The 22,738-nt window shown below is 45.0% G+C and overlaps 1 protein-coding gene across 2 annotated transcripts in view; it reads left to right on the top strand.

Annotated features, from left to right (window-relative positions):
• Dgkg (diacylglycerol kinase gamma) overlaps nucleotides 1-6,836 on the top strand; it is a 188,301-nt gene extending 181,465 nt beyond the window's left edge. For both annotated transcript variants that reach the window (XM_034515695.2, XM_034515694.2), the window contains one exon: nucleotides 3,549-6,836. In XM_034515695.2, coding sequence (XP_034371586.1) covers nucleotides 3,549-3,647 — 99 coding nt within the window. In that variant the 3' untranslated portion in view covers nucleotides 3,648-6,836. The remainder of the gene's footprint in view (nucleotides 1-3,548) is intronic.
• Nucleotides 6,837-22,738: the final 15,902 nt, after the last annotated feature.

Genomic DNA, 22,738 nt, shown 5'->3' with positions numbered 1-22,738 from the left:
AGGTTCAGAGACCAAAGCTCGTGAAGTATGATGAAGTTAAACTTCACCGTGCATCAGGAAGCCTCATTTGCGTAGCCTGGCTTGTCCCTACTACAGCTGAAGCCTGTCTTAGTTCATTTGTTATTATTATGAAATATTTTAAGGAGATCATCTTCAGGGAGAATGGGTTTATTCTGATTCACAGTTCAAGAGTACAATCAAGGCAACAAGAACTTGAAACAACTGTTCACATGGTATCTACAGTCAGGAGAGAGAGAGATGAACATACCACCTGCTCAGAGTCCTTTCTCAATTTACACAGTCCAGGCTCCCAGCCAGGCTATGGTGCTCTCCCCCCCACCCACACACACACAATATGCAAGTCTTCCTTCTTAATTAACATAATCAGGAAACTTGATTCTAGACTCTGCCAAGTTGATCATTGACTACCCCTGTCTCAAAGGCCTCTCATGGAAGGAAACTCTTAAGGAGGATTTCAAGATCTTGGAGAAGTGAGAAATATCTAAGGTTTTTTAAATGATCATACAAACTCTTGACAGCACCCGACCCCTTCCATGATTACTTTAAGAAAGAAAATTACCTTAACTTCTCGAATGTCACAGAGACCATTTCAGACCTTTCGGGTGCGTGCCCTTCTGCTCTCCGCTCCAGCTGACCAGGACAGGCCTGGGGCGCCTCCCATGTGATTTAGGGTGGGTTCACACTCCATTTGCTCTCAGATGGGAATATGCAGTATGGACTCCCAAGGTTCACTGTTTCTTTTGAAGTCATAAAATGTGATGACTTTTCAGAAACTGGGGCTGTGAAGCCAATCTCTGACATGAGTGAGACTTAGAATTTTGCTCTATTAAAGGAGAAATCACAAGCTGTGGTAGTCTCCTGAACTTCAAGGTATGACACAGGAATACTGGATCAATTCTCTGTGTGTTAAGAACAGAACACTTCACACTGGAGCCCGTCTGTCTGTCTGTCTCGTGAATCACAGAGACCACATTTCTAACCCAGTTACCAAGTAAGTTTGAGCATTAACTACAGAAGTGTAGTTAAGATGAAAATGTGGGTCTCACTACATCAAACTGTCTCCTCAGTGGACTCTTGATTACTTTAACCATATACCCGCCTAACTTAGGGATAAAAGTATGGTATCTTTTTGACTTGAAATGAGGGTATGATTTCATATGTCTTTCAGCTACCTGTAGTAATAAAATTCTCAAACATGACCAAATTATCATGTAAAAGAGATATTCCAAACACCCACCCTATTGGCACATTTGTTAAAACTGCAGAGATGCCTAGGTGTGGCAGAGACCTCTTAGAATCCTGCTCTCAGGATGAAGGAAGATCACCATGAATTTGAGGCCAGCCTTGGCTAGATAAGAGAGTTCTAGGCTAGCCAGGGCTACACAGTGAGCCTGTCTTTAAAAAACAAACAAACAACAAAAAGTTGAAAACAGATTTGAGTTTCACTTTGTTAGCTTTGGAGGTGCTAACAGACAAGTTCTTAGTTCAGTTAGAGGCAGAGAAAGAAAAGGACAGAGACCAGGCCCTTCTACTGTAGGGTAGCCATGCACACAGCTGCCACCCACTTCCCCAAACATGGCCATACTGAAAGCCGAGAAAATGCTTTGTTTTCTCTGCGCTGGTTCCTCTTCCCCCAGTACATTCCTGGCAAGCATCTGATTGGTTCAGGGATACCAAAGTGAGGAAGCCAAAGTCTCCCTCAGACCAGTGTGTGAGCTCAGGAGTGAGAGATGTGTCCCAAAGCCCGTGTCACCAATCTCTACCATTTTAGCATGTCGCTTGCCAGGCCATGAGCGGTACTGTCAGAGTCCCCATCTACGCCTCACTCCATCTATGCTAGGGCAAACATAACGGCTGCAATATGGCACAACATGGAAGAGGTTTGATGTATTCTTGATCATTCTCTTCACTAACTCCAGGCTGAAAGCCAGTGGGACAGTCATTTCAGCTCCATTCAGCTTAGCTTGGTGGTTCAGGGTCTTTCGCTTCCTTAAAACCGTAAGCCTGACTTACAGAAGAACCCTCGTAGCCAGACATCCCCGCTTCAGCCTGCTCTGCTGACAGCTGTTAATAATCACCCTCATCTCTTTTCTCCTCTCGTTCTTCGGCCTCCCAGGAAACCAGTCTCATCATTCCCTTTGAATGCCCTGTATCAGCCAACTGTCCAGTCTCCCTCATGCCTTGTCCTGTGCGCTCAGCTCAGCCTATTCATACACAGTTCTTCTGCTCCATGCCTTCTCTTTCTCCTCATCCTCACCATCAGATTGTAAGGGGCCTCCCGGTCCTCATCAGGCCTTCCTTGCTTCTTACTTACATTTTTTTTTTTAGACCCTGTAGCTAATCCTCATTAATTTATAATAGATGATGGGTTTTCTCTTCAGTAATTCTTTTTCTGTATGGTCATGAGGTCCCTTTCAATAGTATGGCAAACCCCACAAAGATTAGGTTCTTAGAGAGACAGACTTGCAGGTTCTGTTTCCTTTGGCATCTGCTTTCTTTCTCTCCAGTATACACCTAGCTGTTTCCTTCCCTGTTCCAGTTTACAGTGGGGTTTCATTGACAGTCTGTCACGTGATCTCTGTGTAAAGAAATAGTATCAATGTTACCCTCACTTTGAAGTCTGACAAGCACTGTTCTCTGAATGATGAATTATTTATCCACAGTTCTGAACCAAGGAAACAGAAGTACACGGCCCCATACCCAAGTCTTTGAACCCTAAGTACTTCCTGTTCTCCTGTCAACCGCCCACTCTGAAATCTATCATACTTGATAAATGTCAACGGAATGATAGTGCGAATTATTAGTGTGGGAGCGTCACCAGGCCACATTCAAGTAGGGACTAAGCACTTTGAAACCATGTATATAATTAATGAAATGTTTACAGGATAAATTAAAAAACCTTAAACTTAAAAAATATGTGTATAATAAAAACTTATCTAAGAAAACCGGGTTGACTTAAAGAGTCTGAGAAGAGGGAATGAACCTAAGGGACTTATATGGGACCTGTCCAAACAAGGGTTCCTGTCCAGAGGTTAAACGGAAGCCTCCAGGTCAGCTGGTTGACATATGTCTGCTGCCTAGACTGGAATCAGGGCTCGGAGCATGGCGAGCTGTGCCCCCACCCCACCATATGACCTTTGACTAAGATAAGTCCCTGACAGAGCTCTGGGCTCCTCTCCCTTATCCATCCCACAGAGTGGTGAACGGGAAGGTTCCTGAGGTTTCCTCTGGCTGTGACATTCTGACAGTCTATGAATAGCAAGGACACAAGACAGGTGCGAGCTGATTGCCACGTGGGAAGCTCACACCTGTCTCTCCCCGGTGTTTCCGCCCCTCGCTTCCAGCAGTGCCAAACTCCAGGCCCAGTCAGGGTCAAGTTGCCAATTTTGAAACTGTTCAAGGACAGTTGTCCTTCTGCTTGGGGCTCCTTTGAGCCCAAACTGGCCTTCTTTCTACTCTGCAACTCACTCTGCCCTAAGTTACTGGACTGTGTGTTACCACTAATTGATCTCTGTTTCCTCTTTCAGATTAAAATCACTCACAAAAACCAGGCACCTATGATGATGGGGCCTCCCCAGAAGAGCAGCTTCTTTTCTCTGAGGAGGAAAAGCCGTTCAAAAGACTAAACAATATGCCAAACACCAGCTCTACCTAGAAAGGAAAAAAGGATCTACACATGCACACGCACATGCACACGCACACGCACACGCACACGCACATGCACGCGAGCACGCACGCACGCACGCAAGCACAGCTGTGACCAGAGGAAGCAAAGCCTCCTTCCAGAGGAAAGTCTAATCCTGCCATGCAGTCTACCTATTTTGAAAATGGATCCACTCTTAACAGAGCTGACACCCATGAAATATCCGAATGGACTCAGGGCCCATGAAGATGGGTTGGCTCTTAACAACAACTTTCACATTCCCACAGGCTTTGGGTAGACTTTGAGCCTGAAAGAGAAATCTCCCTTTTTCTGCACCACGCTCCTGTAAAGCTCCAGGCTGTAGGTTTCCTGCCTACATCGAGATCGGATGTGGTCAAGGGAAAGAGCTCCAACCCAGAAAACTTGCACAAAAGTCCTTCTGTACAAAAACAAAACAGCCTACAGCTCTCCAAGCAAAATCCTTGGCAGGGCTCAGCAAGCACAGGATGGTTTCTTTGCTGTCCTTCAAGCAGCAGCGCCTCCCTTAACTTGCAGAGGAAAGCCAAGAAGCTGTGGAAAGCCATTTCCATTCTTGGTTCCCTCTGCTGTCCGTGGGTACTTGTTCGCTTCCTGAAGCATCTCTTGGTGGCTGTTTTGCTTAGAGAGCAAACAAGGCTGCCCGGGCAGCATGCTTTAGATGTGGTATTTATTTTCATAGTTCCTATGAACACTCAGGCGGGAGAGCTGAGAAAGTGGACTTTATTTTTCAAGTCGATGTTATAATATTGTGTAAAAAGGAAAGAAAACAAAAACAAAACAACAACAAAAAAAAAACCACTCTCAGTATTCTCCACTCCTCACTACCATACAAGCCAAAGTGTGTCTCTTTGAATCCCAAGCCCTGGTAGGAGAGACGATGGGGTGAGGGGGGCTAGGGGCTTTACTGGGAAAACCAGGAGACAGTCTGTCAGGGGATTCCTTGTTTCTTTGCACATCCCACTCTCACAGTGTGGCAGAAGGGCCTTCTGATAGTCTTCTATGTGTACATATGTAGCGTATATGGTTGTATATAATATATAAATATTTATTTACTGCCGGACTTTTCCTGATTAGAAATAAACATCGTATGGGAACAGAGCATGGAAAAGAAAAAAAGAAGGCCCTTACTCTCCCACTGTCATTTGTTTGTAGAGACACATTTCTCTGGCTGGTTTCAAGGTTTACGAGAATTATCTACATCTGGGAAGCAACCATGAAACCCATGCCATTCAAGCCTCATTCCCCCCACTGGTTGATAAAGAAACTGAGTTGTGGAAAAGTTAAAAGACTTCTCCATTGTATCTTGGCTAAGGAGGTTAGACTGTAAATGTTACTAAGAAGGTTGCTAATAGACAACCAGCATCTGGGAAGAGGGTTATTTCTCGTCACTGAGGATTGATGGTACTTGGATCCAGGTTTCCAGGGAGAACCATCATATAGCATGTGTGTGGATGGAGCAAGCCCACACAAGAAAATGGGAGGTAGAGAATTAGGCTGATTTCCAAGTTTTTCATGGCTTGTCCTACGTGGAGAGAAGTTGGCCTGATGAACCACCATGTCACCTCATCATGGTCACCAGATCTTCTTGCCTTGGATACATTCCTGGCTACGTGTGTGACTTCTGTAAAATGTTGCCAACCAGGACAGAACAGTCTTGGTCATGCTCAGTGGACTTCAGTCAGTTGGTGCCAGCATCTTCCTCCTCTCTGGAAGACAACTCTATACACCATCATTGGTAGAAAGCAACTTTGCCTCAGCCCCCTGGCTCACCTGGACCTACATTTCTGTCTCAAATTTCTCAAGAGGAAATCTGGGCCCAGTTGACATCACTCCACTGAGATGCCTCTAATCTTGCCACAGACTAGGGAGGGAATCTGAAGAATCTGTACAAATTGAGCCCACCTCTGAAGGAAGTACTCATCTAAAATCCAGGGCTAAGACTTGGAACCCTCCTGCTCCACAAACACGCTTCTACTGAGCAAGGGAAACCCCAGGCCACATAAAGAGCATCCTGGTGGGATGCTTGGAAATGTGACCAGCCAGCTCCCAAGTGACAGCAAGTACTACCTTGGAAGCCACTTGATTCAGAAACTGAGGCAGGCTCAACGTCAAGGTCACTGATTCCAAAATATTTACAGAAATGTTTCAGCTCTGATCTCCCAAGGTTACAGATATTGAGACAGTACCATCAGTAGGTGGAATGAATTCCCAGAGAATCACAAGTCTCTCAAAGGGGCCCTGCAGAGGTTAAATGTTACTTGAGAGACACAGCCCAATCCTTTTCAGAGGCACAGTGTATAAAACTTCATGGCATTGCACTTCTGATTCACTAATCTTAGTAAGTCCTGTGTTGTTGTTTAATCTTACCTTACAAATCATCTTTTAAACACCACGGCTGTGGTTTCTTATTGTGTAGCGCATCATCCAAGTGACCCCCACACCAAGCTCTAAGGTTAGACGACAAAGTATTATTATCTGCACCCTACAGAGGAGAATGGGGGCTTACTGCTGTTTAGTAGCTTCTTAAAGCCACATGGTCAAGGGAGAGCCTGGTCCCGTCTGTCTTATCCTGCTCAGATTCTTTCCACGCTGCAGACATGTTCTCACCTGCCTTCATGCTTCCACCCCACTAGCAATAAAAACAATGAAACCGGAAACCTTTGGTGCGCCTTGTCGCTGGGCTGATGGGTTAGGAACTGTGGCTCAGTGTGCTGTGGTTTTCATGGGATTTCCCCAGTGAGTTGGGAATGGAGACAGATTTTGTAGGATGATTATATTTGGGTCACAGACCAACTCCCCTCAAGAGAGTTCATTCTACAGATGGGAAAAAAAATAAATTAAATTGCCAAATAAATTAGGAAATACTTGGCAGAACCTTACAGAGCCTCCAGACTGGCATTATATAACATGCATATATATGTATGTATACTATACATATGCACATTATATAAGGTGACACAGTACTTAATGTGCTGTATATATTATGTAAATTATATATTTGTGAGTAATCATGATAAATATAGAGACCTACTAATCACTTTTTTACACATACTCAGAGACAGATTAGAAAGTTGCTTTGCCAGAGAGTCTTAAAACTTACTCTCCCCTGCTGCTTTGGTTCCAACTCCTGCCAAAAATAATTACATCAACTTTCCCCATCTCTAGCCCCCTCTTCTCTTAGCCAAAACTCTGTTACCTCCTGTCCCAGCTCAACTGTGCCTTCCTTAATACCGCCACAATCAGCATCCACATAAACACAGAGTCCTAAGGATGAGCAGGATCTGCATCCCAGATTCCCTATGTCAAAGGCTTACACCTCAACATTCCGAAGCAGGTGGGTGTCTGATGTCAACATTGAAGGAAGGGAGAGGGAACAGGAAGGAAAGGAGCCTGCCAGCCCTCTGAGAAGGGAAACCATACAGTCACACGCAGTTACTAGCTCTAGGCTCCAGCAGGACTCAGTGAGAACATAGCTCCAAGAGGTTAGTTAAAATTAAAATGATCTCACATATCTAGTCTAACACTTTACACCCTATCTGAAACTGTAACTTTCTAGAATCTTACTCACAAAACACTAGTATTCCTAGTGTTCTGAGTCAAGTCACATGGTGTTGAAAGACATCCTAGCTAGTCAGTCTTTGTATAGACAGGTAATCACGTGCTGCCGACTCATTTCACCTTTAGACCTAACAGCCTCCGTGGACAGCTAGATCCTCCAAACCTCAGCCTTGCTATCTAACTGGAAGTCACCCCTTAATCTTCAATGTTTTCAGGTTCTACCAGAGTGGGACTCAGGACCCGCCTAATACACTTTTGTTTTGCTCTGTGAGTAGAGAACATCAGAGTCCTTTTCAGGGTCTAGTGTCACTGTCAGTAGTGACCAGTTGACAAGGGGAAATAATGCTGGGGTTGGTAAGGGAGCCTCCTGAGAAGAGGCTCTGATGTGATCCTCACTAGTGGTAGGTGTGCACTGAGCCATCTGTGTTCCACAGAAATGGAATGGCAGGCTGCCTTTCGATGCCTAATATTTAATGGAAAGATTCAAAGTGCTCAGAGAGCAGAGAAGTATCTTTCCTCATGGGCATCTCTAAAGGAGAAAGGGATCCAAAAAGCCAAGGGTGTTAGGCAAATTACCTATTTAACCTAATGGGTATTTTACTATGGCTTCCACCGCCTTCCTCATATCTTGTATAGGACAAGAGAGCCCTGCAGCCTTGTCTGCTAACCTGAGACCCTTAGACAGAGCCTCGATGAACCTGTTTTGTTCTGAACTATACACGTTCAAAAGCAAGTCATACTGCTTGCTGGTATGACCACAAGTCTCAAGGGGGGGGGGGGGGGTCCAAGAAAACTGTAGCTAGGAGCTATGGATGAGAGTCGTAATTCTAGAAGAATCATCAGAACGTAGAGTATGTGAGTGTGTCAAGGGACAAAATCTGAAAGCAAAGAGAAACTCGTTCAGCACCAAGCTTGCCGTAGGTAACGAGTGAATAGTTTTCAATGCATAAGTGACCAGCTGGTGTGGGTATTTGTCCTTTGGTTCTGGAGTGAGTAGGGGGGCAAGGGGATGAAAACTTTCTAACCAGCAGCTCAGGAACTTGAAACCACAGGATGTAGAGGGAGCTCATGGGGCCTTTACCCAGACATCTGTTGAGTGATGGACACTGCTAAATATGGACCATCAAAGGGCTTTCTGGGTCACTCAGAGGGCAGCTTCGTGATTCAGAAAATATGAAATTCAGCTTGTGCAGTGGGGCGTAGATACTTTCGATCTCCTTCCTAAAGATCGAATTGGAAGTGATAGACGGGCAAATCACAGCTCAGAGCAAACTTGCAACGCCGGAGGAGAGCAGTAGACTAGCATCAAGATTTGACATGAAGAGAGAAAGAACTAGACTTTTCAGGCAACCAGCCTGGGTAATGTCTCCAAAACTGGAGGAAAGGACTTAAAAGTCCTGAAGCTAGAGAGGGAGGGATGGAGGGAAGGCGGGCTGACAGAAGTATCTAGGTATTCATGAAATTGTTACTAAAAAATGACCACCAAAAAAAAAAAAAAGACCACCTTTTCTATTTAGTCCAAGGTCTATACCTTTTGAACTTCCTGAGGACCTTACAAAGTTCGTCCATCTCTTGGCAATGTGGAAACTAAAGAGCACCGAATGTCACAGTAGTAATAAACCAGGACACAGATCTCTCGGAAGCTGCCCTCAAACCCATTTCCCCGCTGACTGTATCACTGAGAGCTCCTTAGGGCTCTTCCGAGATGGTCTCTCACTACCCCATCAGCCCTGGGTATGGCGTCCTTTCTTTATTAAATGAACACATGACCCTCTCTTCTCCCTCTTCTGTAGATCTGGAGTGTGTGGGCATAGGATAGTCTGGGCAGGAGAGCCCACACACAGCTTCTCCTCCTCCTCCGCCCTCTCAGGTCCTTCCTCCTAGGCACCTGTGGGCACCTCTAGAAACAGCCAAGAATGGTAAGGAACTCAACCAGATCAGAGTGCTCATGCCACACTTTAGTATAAAAGATGCAGAGACTGAGGTAAAGGCAAAGACAGGAGAAACAAGGCCAGATTCTGGAGATCAATAATTAAAAGAACAGAGAATCAAAGTGTCATTTAAAAACATCTATTGGGTAAATCATAATTTAGATGATGGGAGAGACTGGGCTTTTTCCTTTGTCTAACATAAAATTATTTCTGAAGTGGGATTTTAGGAAGAATTACAAGGTGAGGGATAATTAAACGTGGAACTTCTTTTTACCTTTGATGGCAGAAGAGAAAGAAATCTTACAACTCCGCCATATAAGTAGGGATCAATAAAAGTCCATAAAGTCTGTGTTTTCTGTTGTATAACTATACAGAAGCACCTTTAAATAAGGACTGAACTTGTTTTTTCCGTCTTTTTTATTTTCTTTTTGAAAGAAAATAATAGATGATATATATATATGATAGATAAATCAATAGATGACTGATAGATGATAGATAAGTGATAGATAGATAGATGATAGATAGATAGATAGATAGATAGATGATACATAGATAGATAGATAGATAGATGTACCAATTGGAAGCCATAAAACTGCACAATCTTGAGGAAAGAATAGCAGCTCAGCTTTGTGGCACATGCCCATCATCCTGCCTTACTAGGCAGAGCAGGGGGAACACAAGTTCAAGGCCATCCTGGGTTGCACGGTGAGGTTTTTGTCTCAAGGAAACAAAATAAAGACAGTTTCCCCAGTATTTCGCTCTCCTCGGTATCCCTAAGGTAAAGGAGATGGAACACTAGATCTCAATTCAGGAGGCGTTACCACAGATGATGGTGAGCCATGGACCTGTGGATCAGCACGTCCTCCTGGCACCTTGTACAAGGTAAAGAGAATGGTAAATGATGCTTTGTTTTTGGTTTTTGGAGGGTGGTGGTTAGGCAAAAGCCGGGCAATGGTGGCACACACCTTTAATCCCAGCAGAGGCCAAGAAGCAGAGGATCTCTGAGTTCAAGGCCAGCCTGCTCTACAGAGCAAGTTCCAGGACAGCCAGGGCCATACGGAGAAAGCCTACCCCTAAAACCCAAATCAAAAAGGAGACTTAGGCAATTCCCTTCCACCTGCCCCTCTCTGCCTCCTAGAGTCCCCACAGGTTGATCACACTTCTTGGAATTAGAACATTAGAGAATCATTTCATGCACTATGAAAATGTTCAAATACACTTTAGCCACAAGTGCAGCGCGCGAATGTGGGCTATCATCTAGGCTTAATAATGTTAATATTCTGCCACAGCCATGTGCAGGGCCTGAAATCTCTTCAGGCTGTAGGTGTTGTGACATCATAAAGCCAAACACATAAGCACATATCATCATTGGGTCTTTCTTAAGAACTACAGACTGGGCCGGGCGGTGGTGGCTCACGCCTGTAATCCCAGCACTTGGGAGGCAGAGGCAGGCGGATTTCTGAGTTCCAGGCCAGCCTGGTCTACAGAGTGAGTTCCAGGACAGCCAAGGCTATACAGAGAAACCCTGTCTCAAAAAACAAACAAACAAACAAACAAACAAACAAACAAACCCTACAGACTGCAGAGGTCATCCACAGTGCCACAAGACTCGAGACACTGTATATACAAATGAACTCCATTGTTTTTCAGATGAATAAATCCAGTTACTCTCCAGATAAAAATTAACAAGACTTCACTGCTATCACTCACCAAGAGAAACTTTTGACTGAAACCAAAGGTCTTTGCTATATTCAAAACATTTCTGGTCTATCTAGAACGAGGAGAGCAAACAGTACTCAGATGATATTAAATTGGGGTGTTATATGGACCAATGACACCAAGAAAAAGATGCAAACTCCTGGAAAGAATTAGAAATCTGTCTAGGGGGAAAAAAATCATGTTCTTATGTTTGAAACAAACAGAAAAATGTTTAAAGAATTAGTTTAGGGAAGTTGGAAATATTATTATTTTGAAGAGATAAAAATAATAGAGCATCATGTTTGAAGATTTACACATTTACATTAAAACACAGTTATTACCCCATCTTGTAAAGAATATGAAACCAGACTTGGGGAGAGGACAGGCTACTGAGATACACAGACAGTGCCTCCCCTTCCACTGAGACATAGCTAACCTGGAAGTGTGTCAGCCCCTGAGAGAATGTCTGGGAAAGCTGACTGAAGAGCATTGGCTCACTTCTGTGAGGCAAGAGACTGTTTCTCAATGATTAAAATGGAAGAACAGCAGCCATTCCCCACTTGCTTTTGCAGGGACTGGGGGGGGGGGGGTGCGACGGGGGCTGACCGCAGAGGCTGACCGCAGGGGCTGACCGCAGGGGCTGACCGCAGGTGCAGTATATGACGGATATGATGGTTTGCTCGCGAAGGTCTTCTAGTCTACTAGTTTTTTGTGAGCCACACAAAAAGCAAACAGACGAAGTGAATGAGAGAAGACTTCAGAATATTCCATCCGCCACAGTCGATAAGCACGGGGAGTCTCCCATTTTGACTCAACCTACTTAGTGATAACTAGAAATCAAGAATGGACTCCTGGCCTGTGCCTAGTGGACCTAACTCAGCACCTGTAAAGCTGCTCAGACATCATGAGGAAAGATTTCCAGTCCACACTCCGAGTGCACAAAAGCAGAGCTTTGATTCATTAAACACCAGCCCCCCACCCTCCATACCACAGGGTTCCCAAGACCAAGCATCACCTTCCTTACTGTTACCTGGCGCCTGAGGGATGCGGGTCTTTGATGACTGGCATACAGATGAAATTTGCTTTCAGCATTCTTAATTTAGGTGCATATCTTCCTCCAGGATCGCCCTGTCTGGAAGAGAACATCTCTTCTAAGCTCCCTCCTCCAGCCTCACCAAGCCCTGAAAACTGAGCTCACTGTATCTTATGCAGGTGTCCTCGGCAGTTCTCACACGCTCTGAGGGCAGGCTAGGTCTCTGCACACTTGCATCTGCCTTATTTTGGCCCTGGGAGTCTTTCTTCTTTCCCCCCAGAAGAGAGGATAGGGTGCTGGGAACATGTTCTATAATGTACTGTTTCTCTGTGTGTGTCCTGGCTCTGTAGTTTATTGCAAATAAAAATGGCAACAGCTGACTAAAGCATGACTTTCTGGTCGTTTCTTTATATGTCACTACTGAAGAATTTGGGTGGTCTGAACAGCCATGTAGCACTGGAGAATGTGTAGTCTCCATTAGAATCTTCTGGAACCTTACCTGCAAAGGTACCTGGTATTTGGGGCTGGGAGGAATTGAAATTCTCTTTTTCCAGTTGCCTGATATTGAAGGAGAAGAAGGAGAATCCTAAAACCCTATTTATTACACCCAGCCAAACATATTATATACATTATTTACTTGATTCTAAACGCAGTGAGCATTTTATAGGCAGTTAAACAGAAGGTTCAAAAATGGTGATTAATTAAAAAGTAACACAGGAAGTAATCCAGTTCTGTCTCTCTCATTCTCCCAATTCTTTTCTTGAAACTAGTATTTTTTTTTTCCAAGCACAGCCCATGCACTGTTTATGTCCAAAATACCTAGACTCTAGATCCTGGGCCCCACACAGACCTCCTGGTTCACAGTCTCCAAGAGCCCAACTCTGAAATCTGGTAGCTTACAAGCTGCAGCTGCAGATAGACTCCCATGCTCATGAAGTTGGGAGACCTACTGCATCACCCCGTCCTGGAGCGCAGGGCCACGTGGCAGACCAGAGATCAGGAGGGCTTCAGAGTAGCTCCACCCAGAGCAGGTAGATGAGCTCGCTGAGGTAAAGAAGAGCTAGTATGAAACCAGGAAGAAGAGGAGGGGGCAAAGCTATGGACTTCACTTCAGAGCCGGCTGGTCCCTCACCCTAGAATGCAGACCTGGGAATAAATCTATACAAGTCTCTAGGTTAAGGCTGCCCTGAGCCAAAGGTTCAGGTTCACGCATGCGCGGGGCTACACAGATATAGGGACAGTCCAGGAGTGGAGCATCAGTTGGGGGCCAGGGCATGGATGCTCCATAGCTGCCACCCTGCCTCCCTGGCCTAACTAGCCAGTCCTGTGGGACCTGCAGAGCCATAGCAGTTGTTTCTTCAAGCTCTGGAGGCTACAATTGAGCAGCAAAGTTCTGTACCCCCAGAAGTCATGCCCTGATTCCTCAGACTGCTCTGTGTGTCTCCCCCCCCCCCCCCCCCCGTCATTCTCAGACAGAGCAAGGATACTGGCCTCAGGACACTGACCAAGATATGGTTCTGTGACACCCATTCCTGTCCTCTTCCTCCTGGATCTGCCCATTTCTATTTTGTGCCTCCGAGCCCCAGGTGGGGGTTTCTGAAATGAATGTTGGGATATCTGAGGTGGCTCACGGTGAGACAGATACATAATTACTACTCAAGGGCAGAAACCGGAAGCTAGAAATAACTAGGCAGCCCACTCCAGCAGAGGCTTAGCTACCTTCTTCTCTGGGGACAACACGACGTATGCATGAAAAAATATTTTCCTGCAGAAAATGGCTTTCTGAAGTCAAATCCCTGGACAGAATTTGACATAAACAACTCACCAAGTTACTTCAATTAGGAATCTGAAAACTTGCTCTCAAAAAAAAAAAAAAAAAAAAAAAAAAAAGTTAAAGTGGAAATTTTCTTGAATCTGTGTGGATGTCCCAAACCTATGCAAACAGGAGAAACAATGGTCCGTTGAAGAACAAAGGCTTGTTAGCTATTGTGCTTGCATTTTCAACTAGAGCCAAGAACAAATGGTGCCTGTCCACTGGCTAAGCATTTACGGGTCTAACACAGACAACCACATTCCTGTCCCTCCCCCTCTGAACAGGTTACCGTGTGCCCTTCCAAGCAACAAAATAGCCTTTGTTTTCAAACGCCCCTCCCTCCTCCTTTCCATTAAGTCAAAGTATCAATTATTACAGAAATAGTTCTGCATTTAAGAACCCTACAGCCATTTGTAGAAGAAACAGAAAGTCAACAAAGGCGCCAGAGACAGGCAGATCAGAGGGAGCTCCTTATGGCCCATGAAAGTGAAGGTATTACAGAAGCATTTGACCCAACCTCTAGCCCAAAGGGAGGCTTCCTTAAACAGCCACCCATGGGTGGCTGCCTCTGCTTGATAATACCTGCTGATGGACAGCTCACTACCTTTTCAGGCAATCCTCCTGAAGTATCCTTCTGAACCTTAGATAGGGTCCAGTTATACCCCAAACCTCCCTGGAACTCTCACCATTGGAATGTAGAATAAATAAATCTCCCTTCCCTTAGGAAGGACAGCTTTCAGATGTTTGGAAAGTACTCATCATCGCTAACTATGTATGTGCATTTGTATGTGTGTATGTGTGTGCATATGTATGTATGTGAATATGTATGTATGTGTGTATGTATGTATGTGTGTATGTATGTATGTGTGTGTATGTATGTATGTGTGTGTATGTATGTGTGTGTATGTATGTGTGTGTGTGTGTGTGTGTATTTTGCCTTTGAGTGGAACATCCTCCAGATTCTTAAGTCAAGCCTTATATATTATGATTCTCAATCTCTATTGTTCTTGCAACTGTTTCTGAAACAGCAATAGTTGGTCAAAGTCCTTCTTACAATGACCCCAAAACTGAAGATCACATGGTACCCTAGAAACATGTGAGCAAGCACAGAGTTGCACCTCTGCCTGGACTGCTGCTTTAGCCTTTTGGAGCAATCATATGACCTGATTCACCTTGATCCCACTATGACAAAATCTCTTAGCCTCTTATGAATGGTAACAACTGTCACTGATGTCTTAATCCATTGTCTTAATTCCATTGCTGTAATAAAATTCTTCAAACTGACTACTTAACAAAGAAAATACGTGGTCTTTGATGTTGAACAGTTCTGGATGGTCAACAGTGTGCCACCAGCTTTTCTTAGGCTCTCACAGACAATGACACCACAATGGTAGGACATCGCCTGGTGACACAGATTTCAGAGAAATATTCCAGGACCAAGGTCCTTCTAGGGGGACCTCTTATTCAGGAACAAGCCAGCCCCAGATTTTCCTTAATGTCTTCTTGGGAATCACAATTTTCTCTACATTGAAACTCTTCTTCCTAGAGGGAAGAGAGAAGAGCTCATGTCATTGAGGAGGCCAGCGGAACTCACAAAGCTTACAAGGCTCTGAGGGCCCCTTGTCAATAATCAGGAAGGAGAAGACTGTTCTGTAGAAAACCCGCAAGTGTGATCAACAGCAAGCCCAACGTTCTGACTACTTCCCACTGGACCACAGCCTATCACTACCACACTGAGGACAAAATCCCTGAGGTAAGGTGGGCAAGACAGTAAGGACCATTCATTAGGGCTGAGCTTGGAGCTCTACAGCTGTGTCAGATGACACCTCTCAACAGAACCAAAGCTGGAGGTCACTCAGTCTTCTCAACTGTAGCCATTTAAATGATGTGTGTATGTGTTGGGAGCCGACTTTTAGCAGAAAGCGGCTATCAGCTTTGCAGCCACCTCAAGCCATATACCCTGATGTGAGACTTGTTTTTCAACAGCCCACAACAGCTGAAGCACACTCTGATAAATATCTTGTTTATCCCACATAGCTTGTTTTGCTGTTTAGTGCCCCCAGCTGCATGGTGCATGTGCCATCCACGCTATAGATGCCTGTAAGGTTTACGTCATATCAACACCTGCAAGGCAAGTGGTATCCATGCGCCTACAAGGCATGTGGCAAAAGCCTATAAATACCCCAGATTTCCCTTCAATATAAGAGAATATGGGAGACAATGAGAGAGATAATAAAGGAGAATGAGAGACACAATAAAAGAGACTTGAGACTTGATCAGACCCTCTGTCTTGCCTCCATTCTTCGAGTTTCTTGCCCCACACTCTCTCTCACTAGACCCGGATCATTTAAATGGCTACAGTTGAGAAGACTGAGTGACCTCCAGCTTTGGTTCTGTTGAGAGGTGTCATCTGACACAGCTGTAGAGCTCCAAGCTCAGCCCTAACAGAGTGGGCCATTACAGTTTGGCCACCCAACATGGGGCAGCTCGGCCATTACATGTACAGAAAGAAATTACCGCACATTCAGTATTTCTGTCTTCTTTCCTTCTTTCCTTCTTTCCTTCTTTCCTTCTTTCCTTCTTTCCTTCTTTCCTTCTTTCCTTCCTTCCTTCCTTCCTTCCTTCCTTCCTTCCTTCCTTCCTTTCTGAAAATGAGAATAAGCTTTTTAAAAATGACATAAGTATTTCTTGTGTGCTTTCCTGTGGAGGTCACAGGATCTCTGTTCTTGGGGCAGTGCACCACAGAGCATCATCCCATGTCTTCATTGTTCTAGATCAGCGCTGTCCAATGGAAACATAATATGGTCCAATGTGTAAATTTAAAAATGTCTGATAACCACGTATAAGGAATAAACTGGAACAGATGAAATTAATGTCTATAAAGAGTTTTGAAGCGACATATCTTAAATACTGTCATTTCAATATGTAACCAATATAAAATGTTAGTGAGATGCAGCATTATTGGTTTTGTAGTAGGTATTTAAACCTAGCATGAATTGACTGCTTGCAATGCTAGCCCATGGTTGGAATGAGGTCACCTAAAGGAGACATCCCGGCCTCGGGGAATTTCCTCATTGCAGCACTTCATAGCTCACTGTACTGCTCCCCCATCTGCCTGATCCATTACACTGGCCCTGAAGGGCAGAGACTATGGATGAATAGAGGCTCCAGGTTCTCAGCATAGAGCTTAATGTGGAGGAAAGAGGCCCACCCAGTGACACCCTTAGCCAGCACAGAATAGAGTTTGGTCTGAACCTCACCCTGACTGATTGATGACAAAAAACCATCCTCCTTTTTCTGTCCTGAGTCTCCCACAGCCTTATGGAAAGAAAGGGTATGACCTTTAGGGCAAATAGAGATGGGTCCATATTTCAGTGAGTGACTAGTGATAGAGAATTTACTGGAAGGGTTATTAGAGAGGTTTGACTACATTATCTCTCTTAGCCTAATACCTGTATTTATAAAATTAAGATATGTTCCCTAGAGGGAACTACAAAGTTTGGACATGAAATAATATGATCAGTTCAGTACCTTGCAAACGTACCAGCTATACATGCAGTTTTCCTGTCTAATAAACCAAATAAACAATACTTATATGACCAAGGTTTGATTGTGAGGCAGTATTGAACTGATCTAGTCACATAAAGGAAACCGAAATGGGAGCCAGGGAGCCGGTCCTGACAGCTGCTTCCATATTCCATAGCACACTGCGGGACCCAGGGCAGCCAGAGATCTGCTCACTTGCCTAGAGAGAGGCATACTGGAGCTGCTTCTGACCTCTGCCTCTGTTGATTCTGTCTCATGAATGTCTCTGCCCCACGTCTAATGGAATCTGTCTGTGCTTTTCTGAAAGCTATAGAGGCTGGAAGCTCTCCAAAACAGGTCAGGCATAGAATCCTGGGTTGAGAAAGGTCTAGTAAATGCTCAAACATTTGGTCCATTCCACAGTGGGTTTTGGTCCCGAAAGGGGGGGGGGGAAGGGAGGGGAGGGGAGAGGGAAACAGGGAGGGGAAAGGGAGAGGGAGAGGGAGAGAGGGAGAGGGGAGGGAGAGAGGAGAGGGAGAGAGAGAAGGAGAGAGGGAGAGAGGGAGAGAGAGGGAGAGGGAGAGGGAGGACAGGGAAAGGGAGAGAGAGAGGAAAAGAGGGAGGGAGGGAGAGGGAGGGGGAAGGGGAGGGGGAGGGGGCAAGACAGGGGGAGGGGGAGGGGAGGGGAGGGGAGGGGGAGAGGGACAGGGAGAGAGGGACAGGGAGAGAGGGACAGGGAGAGAGAGAGGGAAAGAGATTTGTTTAACTGAGGTCCTCTCATGATCCTGAGAACCCAGAGAGGGGAGCATTGTCCTCATCAGAAAGGACCTGTCAAACTAAAATCCCTTCCCTGTTTTGCTGCCTCCCTTGGACATTCCCACTAGATTTTTCCTTTGTATGTGAGCCTTAGCTGCCACAGCTCCTCTGCCTGCTGGGTCCTCCTCCCACTCTGCCTACACTAATCCTCCCTGTCACCAACAACATACCCCGTTCACACACCATCATGTTAGTGTGTGTGCACACGCATGTGCACACACCGATGCACACATACACACGTGCACGGACACACTGGCACACATCTGTATCCACACACTACAAACCTACCAGGGTTTCCTTACCCACCGTCACCACTGAGATTCTCCTACCTCATCTCTAACTGGGCTACTCCAGACATGCACACACACACACACACACACACACACACACACCTATCACAGTCACCACTACATACTCACTAACCATCAAGACTTATTGTTTTCAGAAATACACTACCACACACACTGCCGCCTACCACACTCACGCATCCCTCCAAACAGAGTCAAATGCACCCCATATTACATCTCACACTGTGTTCACAAACACAAACTGAATTATTACCCACCTCAGAACACCCTTTTCTCCTGAGTTTTGTAGACTCTGCTGCCTTGGTTAGTCACTAACACCAAACATGCTTATCCCCTACTTGACAGTAAGCCCTCTTGGAACAGGCTTCTAAGGTTTTTGCTTCTGACCTGCATAGTGTTCCGTATGTAGTCTGAGCTCAGTATCTATTTCAGAATGAATGAATGGCTCAGTTCGTGTCTGTAGGACTCAATGAAGTGATCAAGAAGAATGGCTCCATGTGGCCTTGGGAGCCGTGAGGCCATCCTGCATGTCTGGCCTTGTCTGGTCCTGTTCTGCTGCCTCGGCCTCATTCCAAGGGAAATATTTGTTCTGTGAGCAAATAAAATGTGAATACGTTCTAATCTGTTGCAAAGATTCACAGCACTGCTTTCAGACCACTGCTTAGAGCTCGAGGGCACTTCAAAGAACTGTGGAAATAGAAAGTCCACAGTGGGGAAGGGAAATGTGGCTCTCTCCTTCTCAGAGAGAAGGGCAAACCAAGACTGGATGATAATTGTCCCGCTGACCAATTACAAACATGCCTGCCGTAGACCTGTTGGGACCTCGAGCACCACAGGCTCCCCCTTTCCCATCATTCTACATACTCAGAAATGTCAAAGTTGCAATTTGATCACACACACACAAACACATATACACACACACACTTACATGCATACATGTACTTTCTCTCTCTCTCTCTCTCTCCTTCTCTCTGTCTCTCTCTGTCTCTCTTTCTCTGTCTCTCTCTCTCTGTGTGTCTCATTATAAATAAATAGATAAACAATAAATAAGTGGTCTGGAAAGCATGATTCTCTGAAAACAGAGGGTCTCCTAGTTATGTCATTACAACATAGAATTGTAAGATCTCCTAGCATTCCTACTCCCAGTGCTATCCCTGCTCCCAAAAGCAACATTGAAAGTTTCTAGTGCAGTCTTCTCTTTGACTGACAGCATTCATTCATGATGGGAAAGAGGACAAGCTTACCTTCATTGAAAATGGGCACAAGGCCTGTCCAGAGCTGCCCCAACTATGTTTATACTAACAAACATGAACATGTGCAAAGAGAGAAGAGGGAGAGAGGGGTCTGTGTAACTAATGCTCCACACTGGAGAATAATTAAGAAAAATATTACCAGCCAGGCAGTGGTGAAGCACGCGAGAGGAAGAGGCAGGTAGATCTCTATGAGTTCAAGGCCAGCCAGGTCTACAGAGCAAGTTCCAGGACAGCCAGGGCTACATAGTGAAACCCTGTCTGAAAAAAAAAAAAGGAGGAGGAGGAAGAAGAGGAGAAAGAACAGGAGGAGTAAGAGGAGAACATATAACCAATAGAAGACATATTAGGTAAATCTTTAAAATGAAATTTATAAAGAATGTTTAATATCCTGGAGATATGCCTGATAAAATGTGAGGCAAAATGCAAAGATATATATTAAAAATGTCTCCATTATGTAAAGCTGCATTGAAAAAAGGGAGGAAATATGTTCAAATGTTAACTGTATTCATTTCTAAGGTGATGGATTCTTGCTGATTTATTTTTAACCTTTTTAAAAAGCCTTCCTAATTGTATACAATACATATGTATTTTGTAATTACCATTGTATTATAATTTGTATTTATATTGCAAATTGTGTTTTGTACTATGAACTGTTTTAAAGCTTTTCAAAGACAGATGCCCTGACTGGGTTAAGACGATTGGATAAAGAAAATAACATGGTCTAGGCTTGCCTACGACACCCATGGCCCTTTGTCCAAGATCCAGTACTGCAATGTAAATAAATAAATCTGACAAGAGCAAATAGTTTTGGAGTTATCTCCCATCTTTAAAAATGAGATTATTAAATATCAGAAGTCTTTTTGATTGGGATTAGACCATTAATTTAAAAATAAATTATAGAGTCCTCATAGATGGGTAGGATGCCAGCTGAAAGAGCATTCTTTGCTTCAGATCTCACACCCTTACAAGATATGCATCAGAACTTGTTACATAGCTAACTGCCTGCAGGATTCAGTTACTGGTCTGTGTGGACTTGGATTCAGGCTCCAGCTCAGAATGGCTTGAATAGGTGTCTACCAGTCACAGCTAGTCCTAATAAAGGACTCTTCAAGAAATCCCTGCTGGGGACCACGGAAGGAACAACTCTGGGCTCTGCCCACCCTACCACACCCCTGTGGAACTCCCCCAGGTTCACAAAGGCATTTGAAAGTCCTGTTCTGCTGGGCAGTGGTGGAGCATGGCTTTAATCTTAGCATTTGGAAGGCAGAGACAGGCAGATTTCTGAGGCCAGTCTGGTCTATAGAGTAAGTTCCAGGACAGCCAGGGCTATACAGAGAAACCCTGTCTCAAAAAACAAACAAACAAACAAACAAACAAACAAACAAACAAAGGCAGTGGTGGAATCTGCTGGGCCAGTTCTACTCCCTGCTAGGCCTGGACAGACCCCTCTGTTCCTCTTTTAGGCTCAGTCCTGATCTAGGTCTAGGAGGCCACTTAAGAGTGGTCCATCTGGCCGAGTGGTGGTGGCGCACGCCTTTAATCCCAGCACGTGGGAGGCAGAGGCAGGTGGATTTCTGAGTTCAAAGCCAGCCTGGTCTACAGAGTGAGTTCCAGGACAGCCAGACAGCCAGGGCTATACAGAGAAACCCTGTCTCGAAAAACCAAAAAAAAAAAAAAAAAAAAAAGTGGGTCCATCTCCATCTGTTGTTGCCCCCTGACAGTAATAATGTCTTTAATCCCATCGCTCGGGAAGTAGAGGCAGGCTGATCTCTGAGTTTGAAACCAGTCTGGTCTACAGAATGAGTTCTGGGACAGAAGAGTGGTTTCTCTGTCTGCCCATGTCTCCATCCAAGTCAGATCCTGTGCTCCTCTCTCACACTCTGCTCTGAGGTACTTAAACCCTTCATAGTCGGCGGGCGGACCTGTCTTTCCCAGTTCAGCAGAGTCCCCTCTCTTTGTCACTGCTCCAGAACTTCCTGAGGCTCTGCTCAGAGGGATCTGAATCTTCCACTCAGCACACGATTCCTGCCCCGGCACCTTTTCCCTGCCTGTCCTACTATCCCAGCTCAGCTACCCAACAGCAGCCAGCCCAGCCGTCCTGGTGCAGCAAATAGTCCTTGAGTGGCCCTTACAAGTCCCATAAGCTGGAAAGAAACATTACTTCCCTAAAATAGAATAACAGAATCTAGTCCAAGCTGTGCACAAAGATGCAATTTTCTCAATGTTAAAGTTTTGTCCCAACAATTTTTGTTAAATTTTTGTTTCTTTGCCTATCTCCCGGGAGAACTCACAGATGGCAAGCGAACAAATCCTGAGTGGCTAATCACAGAAAGCCTCGTGGCAGACCAGCTCAGGCCCTTCCATAGCGCATGCATTTCATAAATGTGTGTGCATAGCTACGGCCTTTGGGTTCATGTGCCTTCCCATTTCCTACTACTCATTGTTCTTGGTTCATGTAATGCATGCCACATACTTTCAGGATAGTCTTTTATTTCTTTTTTAGAATATATCATTTTATTTGCATGTATGTGTGTGAGTGAGTACAGCACATATGCTTGGCCACCTGCCTGCAGAGGCCAGAAGAGGTTGTCAGATCCTGGCCTGGAGCTGGAATTATAGGCAGTTAAGCTGACTGATGTGGGTGCTGGGAACCGAACCCCAGTCCTCTGGAAGAACAGCAAATGCTCTCAGCCTCTGAGTCATCTTTCCAGCCCTCGGTGATAATCTTCAAAAAAGAATCACGGTGCTCTCCTTAGAAAAGCATGATTGCCATGAGCCAGAACATTGCCAACAATGGTGTCAGACACACTAGAGCCCTTTCCCCACAACATGTCACACACTAATGCACAGTTGTACCCTTTATCACACATCTGTCCCTGTCACCATGCTCCTTTTCTGCCAAAGGACACTCCAACATCCAGCAGGATGCCATCACCTGAGCATCTTCTGCCCCTGTGTGAATCCTACAGAACCCTTGCCATTTCTTTGGCAGTCTGTGAGGATGAAGAAGACACAAAGCAATAGGAGAGGAAAGCACTGAGATAGCGCTGTCTACAGGAAGTGTAACACTGAGAAGGGTGGCAGGCTATGCAGGCACCTT

This window comes from Arvicanthis niloticus, chromosome 12 (assembly GCF_011762505.2).
Source record: "Arvicanthis niloticus isolate mArvNil1 chromosome 12, mArvNil1.pat.X, whole genome shotgun sequence".
NCBI lineage: Eukaryota > Metazoa > Chordata > Mammalia > Rodentia > Muridae > Arvicanthis > Arvicanthis niloticus.
This window is presented reverse-complemented; position numbering and strand designations above follow the sequence as displayed.